The following is a 14,920-nucleotide window of genomic DNA, read 5'->3' as shown; positions in this document are numbered from 1 at the left end:
ATTTACAATAGCTCTGAGGAATAATCATTTCTGACTGGTCAGAATTTCTGAATTGCCTCAATGGAGTCCATATTTATGCGACTGTGGTGTCTTTTACTTGGAACCGAATGCATTTTTCACAAGCCTTACAAAGATACCAATGGAAGAAAAGGTTTTCATTTAAAGAATTTAGGTAGTGGTAATGACTGATGTGGGGTCTAACAACCCTCCTACACATGAAAGGCTATTGGTCATAGGAGCTATGGATTCACATAGTTACAATTTTGCAAAATGTGCAACCACAACAAAATGACCGTACATCCTCTTTAATTTGGTCATTGCTGCTGTCTTTCCTCCTTGGCCTTGTGTTACACACACCCAAATGGTCACATTTGCTGATGATCAATTAATTAAGTCTATTTGATTAGCAGGTCCTGGCTGCTACCTACCCTCCTAATTCAAATGGAAGCAGTAAAGGTGTACTTGGTTTTTCACACACTCCTATATTTTAAATAAATGACACATTGTAATGACACATTGTAATATGCCATATATTGGTGTTCATCTCAGGTTGTATTTAGGTGATTTTAAGACCTGCTCAGGCTTGCTTGCTTGTTATGTCCTGGTATGTAAAACCTTAGAATTGACAGAAGGTGTGTTTTCTTTTTACCATGACTGCATGTGTTCTGGTGTTTGTAGGTGTTTAACTTGGCAGTTTACCACATGCTGCGTGAGGCTCTGGGGAGGAAGCTGAAAGCAGACGAGCAGTTTGCTGTACAAGCTCTCACTGCTGACCCTTCACTGTTCCCTGAAGAATACCCCCCTATATGTAGGTGCCACTTATTTGTTTGGAGATATTGTATGCTATCATGTTATATACATAACATTAGAAGCTCATAGATGTAATCAGTTGTGCTAAGCTTATAAAAGTCTGTATACCTAAATATATATACTAAATATATATACATATATATATATATATTTATATATGTGTACTAAACTCAGTAGCTTTAAACACTTTAGGGCACTGACTCATCCTAAGTAATTGTTCACATTAGAAATATCATAAGATTGCAACTACACATTAAATCAAAAGAATATTAATAAATGTGTCTTTGTTTACATGCAGTGTCGCTCTTTTCATTAATTCATATTCACCCACAATTTGCTGTTTTATGCCCTCATTCTGTTTGTTAAGTAAATGCAGATTTGGAGCCCCCAGAAATGTGGAGAGACAGGGAGCCAACAGACAGAGAGGTCAAGGCAGTGACCGTTCTGCAGGCTGGATTCAGAGGGCACTTAGTGCGCGAGATCCTTGATGCCTCAAAACCTGGTAAACAACTGAATGTACACGCGCACACACAGAGAATATAATATTTCAAGGAAAGTGGTGTGATTCAAAGCTCATCTTTCAAATCAATAATAAAAAATACTGGCTTTTGAGTAGACAGCGCCAGTGAATACTTTATTTTCTGTGCTCTGTGAAGGAGAAGAGAGACACAGCAACTACAGCAATTTAAGTAAAAATAGAAAATGTGCAAAAAGACCCACAAAAACACAGGATGGCCTGTTTTTCATTCCTAGATTTATTATCCAAAAAACCCCTCACACACAAAACACCTGTTAGTTCTGCATTCACTGTATAATTTAGCCTGCTGGCGTACATCGAGCTCCTGAGCAGCAACGCAAATATGTATTGATGAGACTGCCACTCTTACTAATAAATCCTGACCGATGGAGGCTAACCACATCGGGGATACACAGACGAGAGGAAACATGCGCATCATATACATGTGCAAACAGCGTTCCTGCATCACTGACTGATGTTCATTAGTGACATCAACAGAAAGATAGGGAAGAGAAGACGGGGAAGCAGTGGACACTTTCTAGGAAAAATGAGAGATTACATAGAGACAGTGTTGTGCAGCTATTCCAGTCTGGCTTTGGAATAATATACTGTTTTAGTATCAGTGTTGCTTTTGAACAGTTTTCTGGTAAATTAGAAATTTCCCTCAGTTTTAGTGAAAATATTTGGATGTGTTTTTAGAGATAATGTAACAGTAATCGTCTTAATGTGAAGGTCCATCACTGTTTGTTGATTCCCAAGGAATCGCTGAAGGCGATGTACTGCACAGCCATCCTCTGTTTATTGCTGTGCCTTCTCCAGGCAACAACACATGACACTGTGACCCCTCTGAGTAACTTGTACATATGGGGGTATGGACAGTTTCATTAGTGTGGGGTTTGCCTAAAGCAGCACTGTAATACACCAGAAATGAGAGAGTGCCTAATTTCCCATGGCTTGAAAATGTAGCTTGAGCATCTCAGACATCTAAAATACCCACATCATTAGAGTCAGTCTGCCGGCATCTCGAAATTATTATGCTGGTGGTCGTGTGACATTAGTATGAGCACATGTACATGCACACACTGAACAGCTTGACTTTTTTATGAAATTGGCCTAACATAGTTAAGTTCTTTCAAATCAAAGCACAAAGTGCAGCCTTTAGAGTTCCACTCAGAGTGATACTGACTGTCTAACAGCACTTTAAAAAACCATTCACTCAAAACATGCCACAATGTCCACATTGCCCAGGATAGTACTTGTTAATGACATGGTCCCCTTCAAGCACCTCAGTAGTTCCCCGGTATTTATGCGCACTGCTTTTGCTTTATTTTCTTCCACTCTGTTAGCTCCATTTGTAAATCTCATTTGCCAGTCTTACATTATGCTGGTCAGTTTGAAGTGCCACTTAGAAAAGAGAGCTGAGGGCAAGGATGTGTGGCGGGAAAAACTGGGGATACCTTTTGCCACATGTGAATATGTGAAAAAAAAATACAGCATTAAACAATCTCTTCTGAGCATTTCTGTGCACACGCACACATTTACTAATACATGCATACTTGCAAGTATGCAGGATTTCTTGTCAAAAATTGCGTTCTGTCAGAGGGCTTACCTCTCAGGTGAGATGAGTGTGAAAATTAAGTGTCAAGGTGAGAATAATCTTCTCCTATCAGCCTATCGCTGGATGAAGTAAAAATGCACTTTGCAATATCTGCTTCCCACTCTGAACTAGGTCAACTTCAATGATTTTTTCATGCGTTTGACAGCAACATGGGTTTTTCTTTCATCTTTAATGGAGGCTACTTTTCTGTGCGTGTGCTCATGTCGTTCAGGAACGAAGGAGAACCTCAATGCGTCCAGGATCCTTTCATCCGTGTGGTCGACAATTGAATGTGATGCACACAAACATGCAGCTTTCTTGCTGAGGTAAATGAACAACTGAGGTCTATCAAAGTGTATGACAGAGGTGACTAAGTAATAAAAATGTACTGACTGTGTGCGCTTACATGGTGAGTCTAGCAATCGTAGTGGGTTTTTTTGTCAACACAAATATTTGAAAGTATATGAAAGCGCTGCAAATGCGTTCCAGTGCCAATGCTGTGTATATTGCATGGCATGCGTTTAGCCTCTCTGTTGCACTGCATGTCCAGAATCTGCTCCCTCTCCTGGTTGTGGCAGCCTGTGGGGGACATGCAGGGAGCATTTTCCACATTGTGTTCCATCTTTTCCCAGTGGTACCATCTGCTGTTTATACTCTCCCCGTTCCAATCAGCTACCAGCGTCTGCCGAATGACCTGCTGCCTGGGGATGCATGTGTGTGTGCATGAGCAATAAAAGCTCGGTCAATGTGTGTACGGCGGATGAAGAGGTGGTTTTCTTAGCTGACATAAATAATCACTTAAGTCAAAGATCACACTGAAAAGCAAAGTACATCCTGGTTCTTTCTTATGAAAGAGGCATAGATTGTTTTCTGGGACTTTGTAATGAATACTTAAATTAACTACTTAAATTAAAACTGTATTCATGACATAGTTTTTGCTTAAGCTGAAATTTCTAAATGTGCTCTGAACTTTCTGTTTCTTGCACAGGCATATCATCAACAATTCTAAGAGGAAAGCGGACCTCTACCCATGTCTACGAGATGAATCGACTAAAATCGCCTTTGCTGATTACACTGTCTCTCTTCCAGACACAGCCAACTCATGGGTCTTGGTCTTTAGGTCAGAGAACATTATAAACTCAGTGAAAGAGAATTCCTAGGCTGTCTTGGAAAACCCTGGTGGAAATGCATGATGTCCTCTTATAACCTTGCTACCTAGCCGTGCTAGATATATTATATATATTGATATATTATCGGCTTGATCTTTTTACTGGTTCACAGAGAGATTTTCCTGGTTTCTGAGGAGGTGCTGGTGATACCAAAGGTCTACTCTCCAATCCCTAATTGTCTCCTGCACGTCATAAATAATGACACAGGAGAGGAGGTAAACACGGTCTTCAACAGAGTAGCACCCCATGTCTATCAACCCAATAAGGTGTGTGGATATAACATGAATTTTTTGCGTGGTGCTTTTTTTGAACTTTTCTAGTATTATATATAGAAAAATCCTTTTAAAACTCTTTATTATAGTATTTGGTATTGATATTTTCTTTCCAATATACCTCCCTTCTAAAATAAAATTATAATTTTATGATGAACTTTCTATCCCCTGACCCAGCTTGGTTATACCTTTGTAGCGGAAGCTATCACACCTGAATTACCCCCTTCTGGTGCAAAGTGGAGGATGTGCTTGATCGGCTCAAAGGAACCACTTCCAAAGCTGTCCCGCGACACCCCAGTTAGTGAATTCTCAGTAGAGGAATTACGGGATTATTACATTCCAAATAACAAAAATCTCATTTGTTGGTAAGAGAATTATATGGCATACAGTGTTGTTTTTTAATGTTAATAAAATGGAAAAAGCAGGGATGCTCTGAGAATTTAATGCTATAATGTGAAATGTTTTATAGTTACAGAGTACATGTAACAACAGACACTGTAGCAACCGTTCAGCTTCAGACTTCCCACCCAGATGTATTGATACGTCTATCCATTCTGGACCATGAGAAACAAGTAGCTGGCAAAACCGGGAAGGGCCATGTGGTGATTCCTGTTTTTTTCTTCCTGGTGAACAAAGGTGAGGTGTCATTGGGTGCAGTAACCAAAGCTTGTGATGATCTGTGTTTCATAATTTAACACTCGACATATGAAACCAATTTAACTGTCTCACAGTTTTACTGTTTCTTTCAGTAAATTTTTGTGACCGTAGTTGTTCAGTAGTTCTTGAAATTCCACCTTGCAGTTTTAATTGGTGAGAGCTACTGCAGTCTGCCAACAGCAAACCTGAATCTTTATTCTGCTTACAGTAACATTTGTAGTGTAGTGTAAGACAATCACACACAAGACACGTCAAATTTATGAGGAAGGTGGTATGCTACTAATGTTAAAACGGATTCAGCAGTCAACACTGCTAATATTAGGGTTTGGGGGGTTTTAAACATATGCTGCACTTAAAAAAAAAAAGAGGATTATCTTTCCTCCTACTCTTTTATTTCGTTTTTCTTTTCATCTTCTAGCTGTCCAACAATCCACAGCTGGCCAGCAATTTCTACAAAATCCTTCTTAAAAGAGTTCCATGTTCCTCCCGACCTTTTGAGTATGATTTTCGTTTTGCAGAAAACATTTTAAATGTGGCACTTTTTGTTCTCTCATATGCTGAGAGAAAGCTCTGCTGTTGTATGCTCATTTTAAAACCAAATTGTACACAAAACCGCCCTTGAACCACTTCGGAAAGCACGAGCAAGCGTTCTTAATGTGCTGGAACTCTACCTGTTATTCAGAGTTAATTTTAAATGTTAAAATAATAGGAGAAGAGCTTTAGAATTTTGCACTTATTTGGACCAGATGCTAGAGTGTTTATAAAATGTTTCCTAGTATATTTATTATTCTTGTCTTTTATCAGCATTAATAGATTTCTCTTTCTGTTACAGACACCGAAGAAAATAAACAGGAGCAGTCTCCTTCGGAGAACACTTTCCAGCAAAATGAAGGGGAAGACAGCGCAGTTAAAAAATCTATCTCCTCATCTGACCAGTACCAGCCTCCCACAGAGACTATGGTATCACTGACAACTGTCTGCGTGGTATCTGCTATTGCTCAAACACTTAACTATTCTCACTTTCATGGGCATCTCACTTTCCCTCTCTGTCTCTCTCACCCACGTGCTTGCTGCCTGTTGATATCATTTTTTTCTGCCAGATTACGCCTGTAAGCACACACACACACACACACACACACACACACACACACACACACACGCAAATTTAGTCTCACCCACACTCACATTCTCAGAGACACAATTTGACAAGAAGAGGAGAGTAGCAGAAACTGGAGGGGTGTTGTTTTTTTACTGTCTGACTTATCAGTGCTTGTCAGGGAGCCATGATTTGTGCATGATTTATGACTCACTGTAATGTCTGAAGACCCCCCATCTAACACACCTGTTGTCTTAGTTTAAGGGTTGCAAAAGCATATGTTATGCTCTGTAGGTGTGTATCATCACATATTCACATGCACAGGCATACAGTGGAAAATGAAAAATAGTTATTGTCATTCATTATTATTATTATTATTCATTCTTTTCTGTGGTGATTTTTTTTACAGTGATGCATCTGGTGAATAATAGTTGCTTTTCCTCAGCAAATACTCACAAATACACACAGCAAATTTTTACAAATACACACAGTTAATGCCGCAGTTAAAGCAGTGAATTAAGGCTACAAAAACATGTATTTTTACAGACCTGTTAAGACGTTCGCTTCGGATACGCCATGTGTGTTTTTAAATCTTTTTTTGGGAACACAGTGAGTCAGTAGCACTAAGACAGATAATGTCGGATGACACTGATAGCAGCTATTGATTAGAGCTTAGAGCAGATAAAGACTTAAAGCAGAGGGTGAGTGAATAGAGTGGCGTTGTTTGCCACAGGGACTCACAACACACACAATGATGCATCGTAATGGTGGAATAATTGTAAAGACTTGTGTAGGGTGAGTTGGGGGGGGACTCAAAGATATATGTAAGCGAATGGGAAAAAAATTAAATATATGCCACTTTTATTTTTTGTAGTGCTTTTTCTGTTTCTTTATACGCTTGATTTACTTCTTGGAATTTTGTCTGAATTCTGTCCTTTCTGTTCAGTGTGATGGACGTGGGTGTTACGTGAGATAACCTTGGCTAACCAGCCCTCTGCCTTCACTTAGTTTTTGTGGTGAACATGCACTTTAATTGTTTACCACAGCAGCAAAGTGGGTTCTAGGTCTTTTTTGTCTCCCTGTGTCATGAACACTGATGCAGATGTTTATAGTATATTGTCAGGTTGTGTTGGCTTTAGTTCATAGTTTTGATTCCTGCATAAATCATGTCGTATATGCCTTTTTTTGTATGTGTGTAATGCGTTATATTGTACTCTGATGCAGGTGTTTTACATTGTTCATCCATGTTTCACAGGTTCACAAGTACGTGGTGCAGGCAGAGGTGCTTTATAAGACTTGGAATCTGAGTGAATCCCAGTTGGCTTTTGCTTGTTCAGTCAAAGACTTGGAGAACAATGAGACAAGAGGTACATACTCAAGGCATTTACTATTACCACATCAGTTTCCAAGGGGGCAGCCAGGAAAGAAACCCTGTTTGCATCTTTTTCCTGGAAAACATACACATATGATTGGATTGTTCACTATAGTGCCATGAATCTTCTCACAGATAGGACTGTAATGGGCCATAAAGCAGTTCATTTTTATTATTCTATCAAAACTTTGTCAGCATTTAAGCACTTGGTTCTGAATGGATTTTCTACTAAGCCCTTAATGTTTGTTTTCGCACAGTTTATTTTGTGTTCAGTCTGAAATGTGAGTGATACTCAGTAGGCAGTGTCAGGGGCCAAGGCAGGCACAGTTTATTCTTTGCTTCCACTTGCCATGGGCCTGTAATCACAACTGTAATGAAAGCCAAATGAATGCAGCTGCTTTTGCAGATCATAGAGTGTGATTTCTTGTGCCCAGTGGTCGCTGGCTGTGGCAGTAATCCCGTCCTCTGCCACCAGCTCTTGGTTCTCTGCCTTTAATCATGCTATACAAATTGGATCAATTGAAAAATCACGTCTTTGAAATTGGTTGAAGCTTCTTAAAAAAAAATAAAAAATTGAAGGGGATAAAATAATCGCAGCATCTGTCGATGCTGATTTGAACGGGTTGCTGCATGGGGAGAGCGTGCATGAATGCCTGGAGAGGAAAGCAAGCTTGCTATCACTGAATTTCTGTTGTGTTTTCACCAGAGCTGATGCCAAGGTTCCCCGTACTTAACCATTCAGTTATTCCATTTGCATGATATGAAATCTACAGGTGACATGTGTGTTTGGGTGTGTGTGCGTGTCAGTGTGTAAAATGAACACTGTCATTTGAGACTGCCATAAATAGACAGTGTTTTTCTGTCTTTTTAAATGTCGTTTTTCCTGCATGTTAAGATTTTTTTTGCCAGTTTATGCTCACATTAGCCCACATATCTATCTATATGCCAGTGTCCATACAAAACCGTCTATGTTTTCCCTAAGCTTATGAAAATGGGTCAGTGAGATGTCAAATGAAGCAGGCTCTTGCCCCCTGGTGTCCTGGGAAATATCTCAGCAGGAAAGTGAATTAATTTCATCCAGTTTAACTGTGGTGAGCCTCTGCCCTTGATCATGCTCCCTGCATGCTACATGGATACGCACGCACTACATGGCACGCCAAGCCTCAAAACCTCTTTAACAAGCTGTTTAACAATCTGTAGTTAACACAAAAACTGCACTGCTTATGTTTTTGAATGCATGCACATTTTCACATATTTGCCTAAAGTCCTACTGTTGGAGGAGTCAGCCTCAGTTCTTTGCACCGTTACCATGAGAACACACAACAGTCTTTTCTTACAATTTCTTCAAGCATGTCCAACTTAAATCAGTTTTCAGGATCCTTTTGGGATAAATTCCAACAGCACAGATTGATATTTACATCCAGTTTTAGCATTGATTTTTTTTTTTTTTATGTCTTGAGATAGGAGTAAGTCATTGAGTATTCACCAAAGCTCTTCAGGCAGAATGGCAGGGTGTCAGCTAAATGATGGATTATTACGCCTTTATATCAGAGAAGTGAGACTCATAGTTAATACTTCATCTAAGCTGGGGATTGAATCTGACTCAGTTTTTAAAGTGCAACAGTGCCATCTAGCATACATTCAGCCGCACAGCACCTTTGCTGTTTGTGTGGCAGTCCCCATCTTTAATTGTTTAAGTAGAATGTGAATATCTGATACTGTTGAATGTCTATAGACATGGCATGCATTCAAAACTGAAGCATTCTAACATTTCACATTAGAATTTTTTTTTAAAAATCTAAAATTTTAGCATTTCCCAATAAGGACATTAAATAACTTAAATCTAGATCTAATGTAAAGTGAACACCGTAGTTAAAGTATTTATGAAGCTAAATGCACAGCAGGTTTTCTGAAGACAACAGAAAATGTTAATGTTCTTAATCTCTGCTTCATAATGCAGTAAATAAGCTTGAGGATGTAAAGCGTTCATCTACCACTAGCACACCAAATCGTGATGGCCTCAAGTCTGATGCAACCAAAACCCAGCGCAAAACCAAAGGAGACAAGGGGAAGCCAGCTGTCGCTAATGAAACGGTAATGTATTACAACAGTATGGTACAGGAAAGACAAAACACCGCAACTCTGCAAGTCTGTCAACTGCACATAAGGAGTAGAAATATAAAAGCGCTTATAGAAAGGTATATGCATGCATTCACATGTATATACCCATGTTTATACAGTCACCCACTCAGATTGAAGGCCATGTTTACCTAAATGTATTTTTCACAGCGACTTTTAAGTTAAGAGAAGGTGCTAAGATATGTCACAGAGGTCTTGTTGTAGCTTGAGGAGTACAGGATGGAGGCATTTGTTTTGACAGTGTAGTTCACGTCTCTCCAAAGATGTTCATCCAGCTATGAAATGCTAGGCAATGCATATCAGGGTGAACCAAATCTCTGGCCTGCCTGTATACAGGATGTCTGAAACACATTCACCATTCATGATAACATAATCTGCATGGTGAGTGTGAATAATAGTCTCAGATAAGAACTTGGTTCATCAGTCAGAACCACTCAATAAACCTATGATCCACATAATAGCAGCATTTTGATCAAAGCTGTGCCACACATTAAATTCACACATTAAGCACGGTGACATTTAAACGTTTTTCTAATACTGACCTCCTTCGTTTTTCATTTAAAATTTGATGGTAAGTGCAACTTTAATGGAGAAAAGACACTAAGCGATCTCCAAATAAACTAAAAGTTATCTGTTGTGTAAAACAAAGGCAAAAAAACTAAGTTTGAAGTAGACATGCGCACTTTAGCAAACCGACCTTCCGCTCTAGTGTTTGTGTGTCTCAGCATGTGTTATTTTTTTTCTGTGGGTTCTTTGCACTCTGTGTGCAAATGTCTGTGCAGAGCCTTGACCTAACTAAACCAAACTGGATGCTACGTGTTGTCACGGACAACAGCAAAGCAAAAGGCATCGACGTTAAGAGAGACACAGAAAGAATAGACCAGATTAAAACCATTAAAAAAGCATGGGAAATGGCCGAGCCGGGACGCTCTGCCAAGGTAACCCTTTTAATTTAATATATTCTGTCTTCTTTTAGAATATATAATGTACTCTAATTTATTTATTTTTATGTATTTATTTAAGTGGGCTACACTGAAACATACGCTTCAGACAGAATGATTTACTATGTCTTGCTTTTAGGCTTTTCAGTCTCGTCTCCATTTTCTTAAACAAGTGCAGCAAAAAGAGTGTGGTGATGCTGCTACAGAGGAAAACAATGGTATGAATCTTTAAAAATGGAAACATATTTATGTGAACTCATATGGTTTATGGTAATGTGAGCTTGTCCTATTGGTACTTCTATAGATGCTTCAAGACCTGGTCAAGACATCTCTCAGAGTGCATCCAATCAGAAGTTGACTGACACCCCCTGCTCCTTTCCTCACATGGACTACAGTCACTTTACCAGGTTCTCCATTGCTATACTTTTCCGTCTCTGTCCCTTTTCACTCTTTCACTATCTATTTGATTGTTCAGCTTGTCCCAGCATGCAAGCTTAGACGATATAGATGGGAAATGACACACAGCCAACAAAGAAAGTTACATCATCTCATTGTATTTTAAAACAGATGCTTGCATTTTCCTCCCCCTGTTGAGGTCCTGTGGCTAATATGCAGGATGCAGTCTAGTTACCTAATGTAGATTTGTGGACCTGAATTAAGAGCTGGAAGGTTGGTGAATATGTCGGTGTTCTTGTTCTCAGGAACAGATTGGTTCATACAATATCTGCAGAACATTATTAGTAATTTCCTGTCTTTATGACCTTTGCTCTCATTGGTCCAGTGTGAACAGCAGTGTTACATTGTATACTTAACAGGGCCTGAAAGGGCAATGCAAGGACTTCAAGCTACAGCAGTGTGTGTAATTTATGGAGATAAGGTGGATGCTATTTAGTACGGCTACTGGCATAATGTTTTTTAAGCTGTACCTTTCATTTTTAAGAATGTAATGAAATTATTTACATAATAAGCATTATATTATTTTGCTGTTTATTTCTTCTTTATCCTTTTAAACTCTCCCTTCTCTGTCTGGGTTTATTCTGGGTACTTGGACTTCCCCCCATAGACCAAAGACATGCATCTCAGGTTAACTGGTGATTCTAAATTCTAACCCGCAGCCCTAAATAGGATAAATAGTTAGGAATATGGATGAATTGATAGCTTTGCACTTAATCATTCATATTCTAGTGTTTGATAGTAACTTGATTTGAGTGGGTACTCTGAACATCAGGGTGATTAGTACATGACACAGCAAAAACAGTAAGTAGTTTATTGTTTTGAAATCTCTAAACATTTGGATTTACAGGCTATTCATGCATTAAAAATATACACAAATGTAACATTTGTGAGCCTGCCATTCCTCCTCTTATATAGCTGACTTCAGTTTCTAACAGCACAGCTAAATGTGCCTCAGCCCTCAGAATGACAATACAGCAGCTCCACTACTGACATCAGTTACTGAAGGACTGACAGTAACAGTCACCGAGAGTTTTTACTGCAGCTACATTTTTGTTGTTGTTTATATTTTAGGTTCTGATTTCTATATTTTGAGGCTGGCATTATTGTGTGGGTTAATCTTTGGTTCTGATTTCTACTTTAATGTTACTCTGGTTTCCTTTAAAGGCTAGTTAGCATATTTTTCCTCCTTATATTCTGTGTTATTTAACCTTCCCTGTGTCCTTAACTTAGAATTTCGAGTTCTTCGTCATCTTCAGGGGTTTTATGTTTGGTTGATTTGTGCTTTTTGTGCCTTGTTCTTGTTGCATTTGAGTTCTAGTTACTGTTTATGGAGTCTGTTTGTGATTAGTGACTCTTAGTTATTTCCCGTTTTACTTTTCCCCCAACCTCATTGTCTTGATTGTGTACAACTGTGTCTAGCTTTCCTCAGCTGTCTTTCCTTGCCTGCTCTCCCCATGTGTATAAATAATTCTGTCTTCGTGTTAACTTCCCCGTGTGTTTTCTTTCTGTGATCTGCTGGGCTAATTTAGAGTTTGGGTTTCTAGTTTTCATTGTTAGTTTGAACTGTGAAACAAAGGCTTACCTTCTGTTTTATCCCTCTGCCTCCAGAGTATACATTTGGGTCCTTTAACCTGCAATTCATGACGATTACCAAGAGATTAATTTTTAAATATCTTTGATATCAATGCACATCTAGGATTACAAGCAACTATGAGTTTTCTGCCCATCTATGTGTACCCATCGTAAACAACTATTTGCACTTAATTTTGAGCATCAATAGGGAAAGGGCTTTTTGGTTTTCGTATAAGTCGCTTAGCAATTGACCAATCACATTTCACTTAACCTTGGTTGCATATAGATATACTGTACAGTGTAAACTGATCGAGTATAGTTAGGAAACAGTTTCACCATAATCCCCCCCAAATTCCACGTTGAGCACCAAAGGTTAAGCCAACAGACTAGCCAATGGCTTTCCAAATTGGTCTATGTCCTGTGTGTGACTGTATTGTCAGAGTAAGAGTTTTAAAGGGAAGAATCTCCCTCCACAGTCCCCCCTGGGTTTCCCATTACTCTCCCTGACACCATCTCTTGTTCCCTCCCTCCATCTCTCCCTCTGTCCATCCCTCTCCAGGATAAATGAGATGATATTTGGGTCTTTTAATTAGAGAGCTATTTCAGGGACACTATGAGCTCGTTACTCCAATGAGATGTGCCCCTCTCCCATCACCTCTCCATCCTCTCCTGCTGTGAGCGTGCGCATGTGCGTGCCAACACGTGTGTCCAGCTAATGGTGGCTGTCGACACTGGCCTGCAATATGAGCAGAGAAAGAGATGTGTTAAGTTTATTAAAGGGTGTCAGGCACATCAAGATTCACACTTGTGTACACACAGGCGTGTCTATATCCTCAGTTTCCCTCTCCAAAAATTTGTTTAACACCTGATCCTGACACAGTAGCTACAGTGCATGTAATGACACTGTGCTATAGTACAAAGTACTTGAACATATCTTCAGATTTCTATTCATTCTCATTAGATGGGTATACATTCATGTGACAGAAAAATGCTGTGCACACCGTATACATTTAGTTCTTGTGCATACATGTAGACACCAAAAGGATTCTCCAGTGGTGATGGACTCATACATAGAAGAGGCCCAGCAGAGGGAGCGCACTGAAAAGATCCAGACTTACCGGTTGGTCCGAGAGCATGTGTTGGAGTGCAGAAAACAGGAGGCGTTCAAAAGGAAGGAGCTAATGAAATGTCAGCTGGAGATGTCTCAAAACATGCAGGTAAGGGACAGAGAGGGAGAAGAATGTAATGAAACAGAAAGAAATGAGCCACTGTGGCTATCAAAGTTAAAAGGAGTCAGCTGCCTTTCCCTCTAATTCTTTAACTACTTTCTCGCTGCCATTTCTCTTGTCTCCAGGCAGCCTTTGAGCAGCGCTGTAAGAACTTTCACAATACGTGCGAAGCATTTAATAGCCGTCATCGCGCAAGCATCAAAAAGGAACAAGAAGAGAAGGAGGCTCTGGAGGAGGCCCAGTCCGCAGCTCTGGAAAAACAAGCAGCCTTCACCTCTGCTTCCGCACAGCCACCCAACAAGCAAGACAAGAAAGCTGGCAAGAAGAAATGATAGTCTTTAGCACCAACATCCAGTCTCAATTCTCCTCAGTAGACATCTCAGAAGTAGTCACACTGAATTATCGTCATTGTGTCCCAGCATTGTTTACGTGCGCCTTACGAAACAACATCAGATGGGAAGTTTATTTGTTCACGATTCAGTGCGTTCGCCTTTTCACTACACCTTTAACTTTGAAACAACTAGTTGCTCTAACTATAGTGTTTATTAAATGTTCTAGTTTGATAGTAGTTTAACAAAGATGTTCACACAATTATAATATTTAGATCATATCCCATGAGATATTTAATGTGTTCTTTACCTATACTGTTCATTAATAGCTATGAAAGCAGGATTTGTAGTTTTTATTCATTTGAATCTAAAGTGAATGTTCACTGTCCATGTTTTCTCTTTGCTCTACACAAGAATAAAACACGTTTCAAATTCTCTTGCTGAAACTGTAAAAATATTGCTGAGCTAACCTTAAAACTGAATTGGAGGTCTGAAGGATTTTTTTTTAATGGCAAAGCTAGTTTTTAGTTTAAGTTAAGATAAGATAACTCTTTATTGTCATTGCACAGTCATACATACAACGACACGATACGACACATCACAATGCAACACAAACAACACAACACAGTAACTTAACTTAGTAATAAAAAATGAAGAATAAGGCTTGTAAAAGCTGTCCTTGAGTCTGTTTGTCTGGGACCTCAGCAGCCTGAACCTCCTGCCAGACGGCAGCAGCTTAAACACCTGGTGTCCTGGGTGTGTAC

At 39.4% G+C, this 14,920-nt stretch overlaps 1 protein-coding gene across 1 annotated transcript in view; it reads left to right on the top strand.

The window, feature by feature from the left end:
- adgb (androglobin) overlaps positions 1 to 14,159 on the top strand; it is a 36,648-nt gene extending 22,489 nt beyond the window's left edge. The window contains exons 21-35 of the mRNA XM_085373254.1: positions 679 to 808; positions 1,178 to 1,312; positions 3,157 to 3,250; positions 3,913 to 4,044; positions 4,206 to 4,359; positions 4,543 to 4,730; positions 4,835 to 5,001; positions 5,855 to 6,006; positions 7,374 to 7,485; positions 9,451 to 9,584; positions 10,412 to 10,567; positions 10,710 to 10,788; positions 10,875 to 10,977; positions 13,632 to 13,815; positions 13,953 to 14,159. Of these exons, the coding sequence (XP_085229380.1) occupies positions 679 to 808; positions 1,178 to 1,312; positions 3,157 to 3,250; positions 3,913 to 4,044; positions 4,206 to 4,359; positions 4,543 to 4,730; positions 4,835 to 5,001; positions 5,855 to 6,006; positions 7,374 to 7,485; positions 9,451 to 9,584; positions 10,412 to 10,567; positions 10,710 to 10,788; positions 10,875 to 10,977; positions 13,632 to 13,815; positions 13,953 to 14,159 (2,127 nt within the window). The remainder of the gene's footprint in view (positions 1 to 678; positions 809 to 1,177; positions 1,313 to 3,156; positions 3,251 to 3,912; positions 4,045 to 4,205; positions 4,360 to 4,542; positions 4,731 to 4,834; positions 5,002 to 5,854; positions 6,007 to 7,373; positions 7,486 to 9,450; positions 9,585 to 10,411; positions 10,568 to 10,709; positions 10,789 to 10,874; positions 10,978 to 13,631; positions 13,816 to 13,952) is intronic.
- Positions 14,160 to 14,920: the final 761 nt, after the last annotated feature.

The sequence above is a fragment of the Diplotaxodon limnothrissa genome, linkage group LG15 (assembly GCF_057381915.1).
Source record: "Diplotaxodon limnothrissa isolate DT_005_m linkage group LG15, D_limnothrissa_male_GT1.1, whole genome shotgun sequence".
NCBI classification, from domain to species: domain Eukaryota; kingdom Metazoa; phylum Chordata; class Actinopteri; order Cichliformes; family Cichlidae; genus Diplotaxodon; species Diplotaxodon limnothrissa.
Note: the sequence above shows the minus strand (reverse complement) of the source record. Positions and strands in the feature narration are given on the sequence as shown.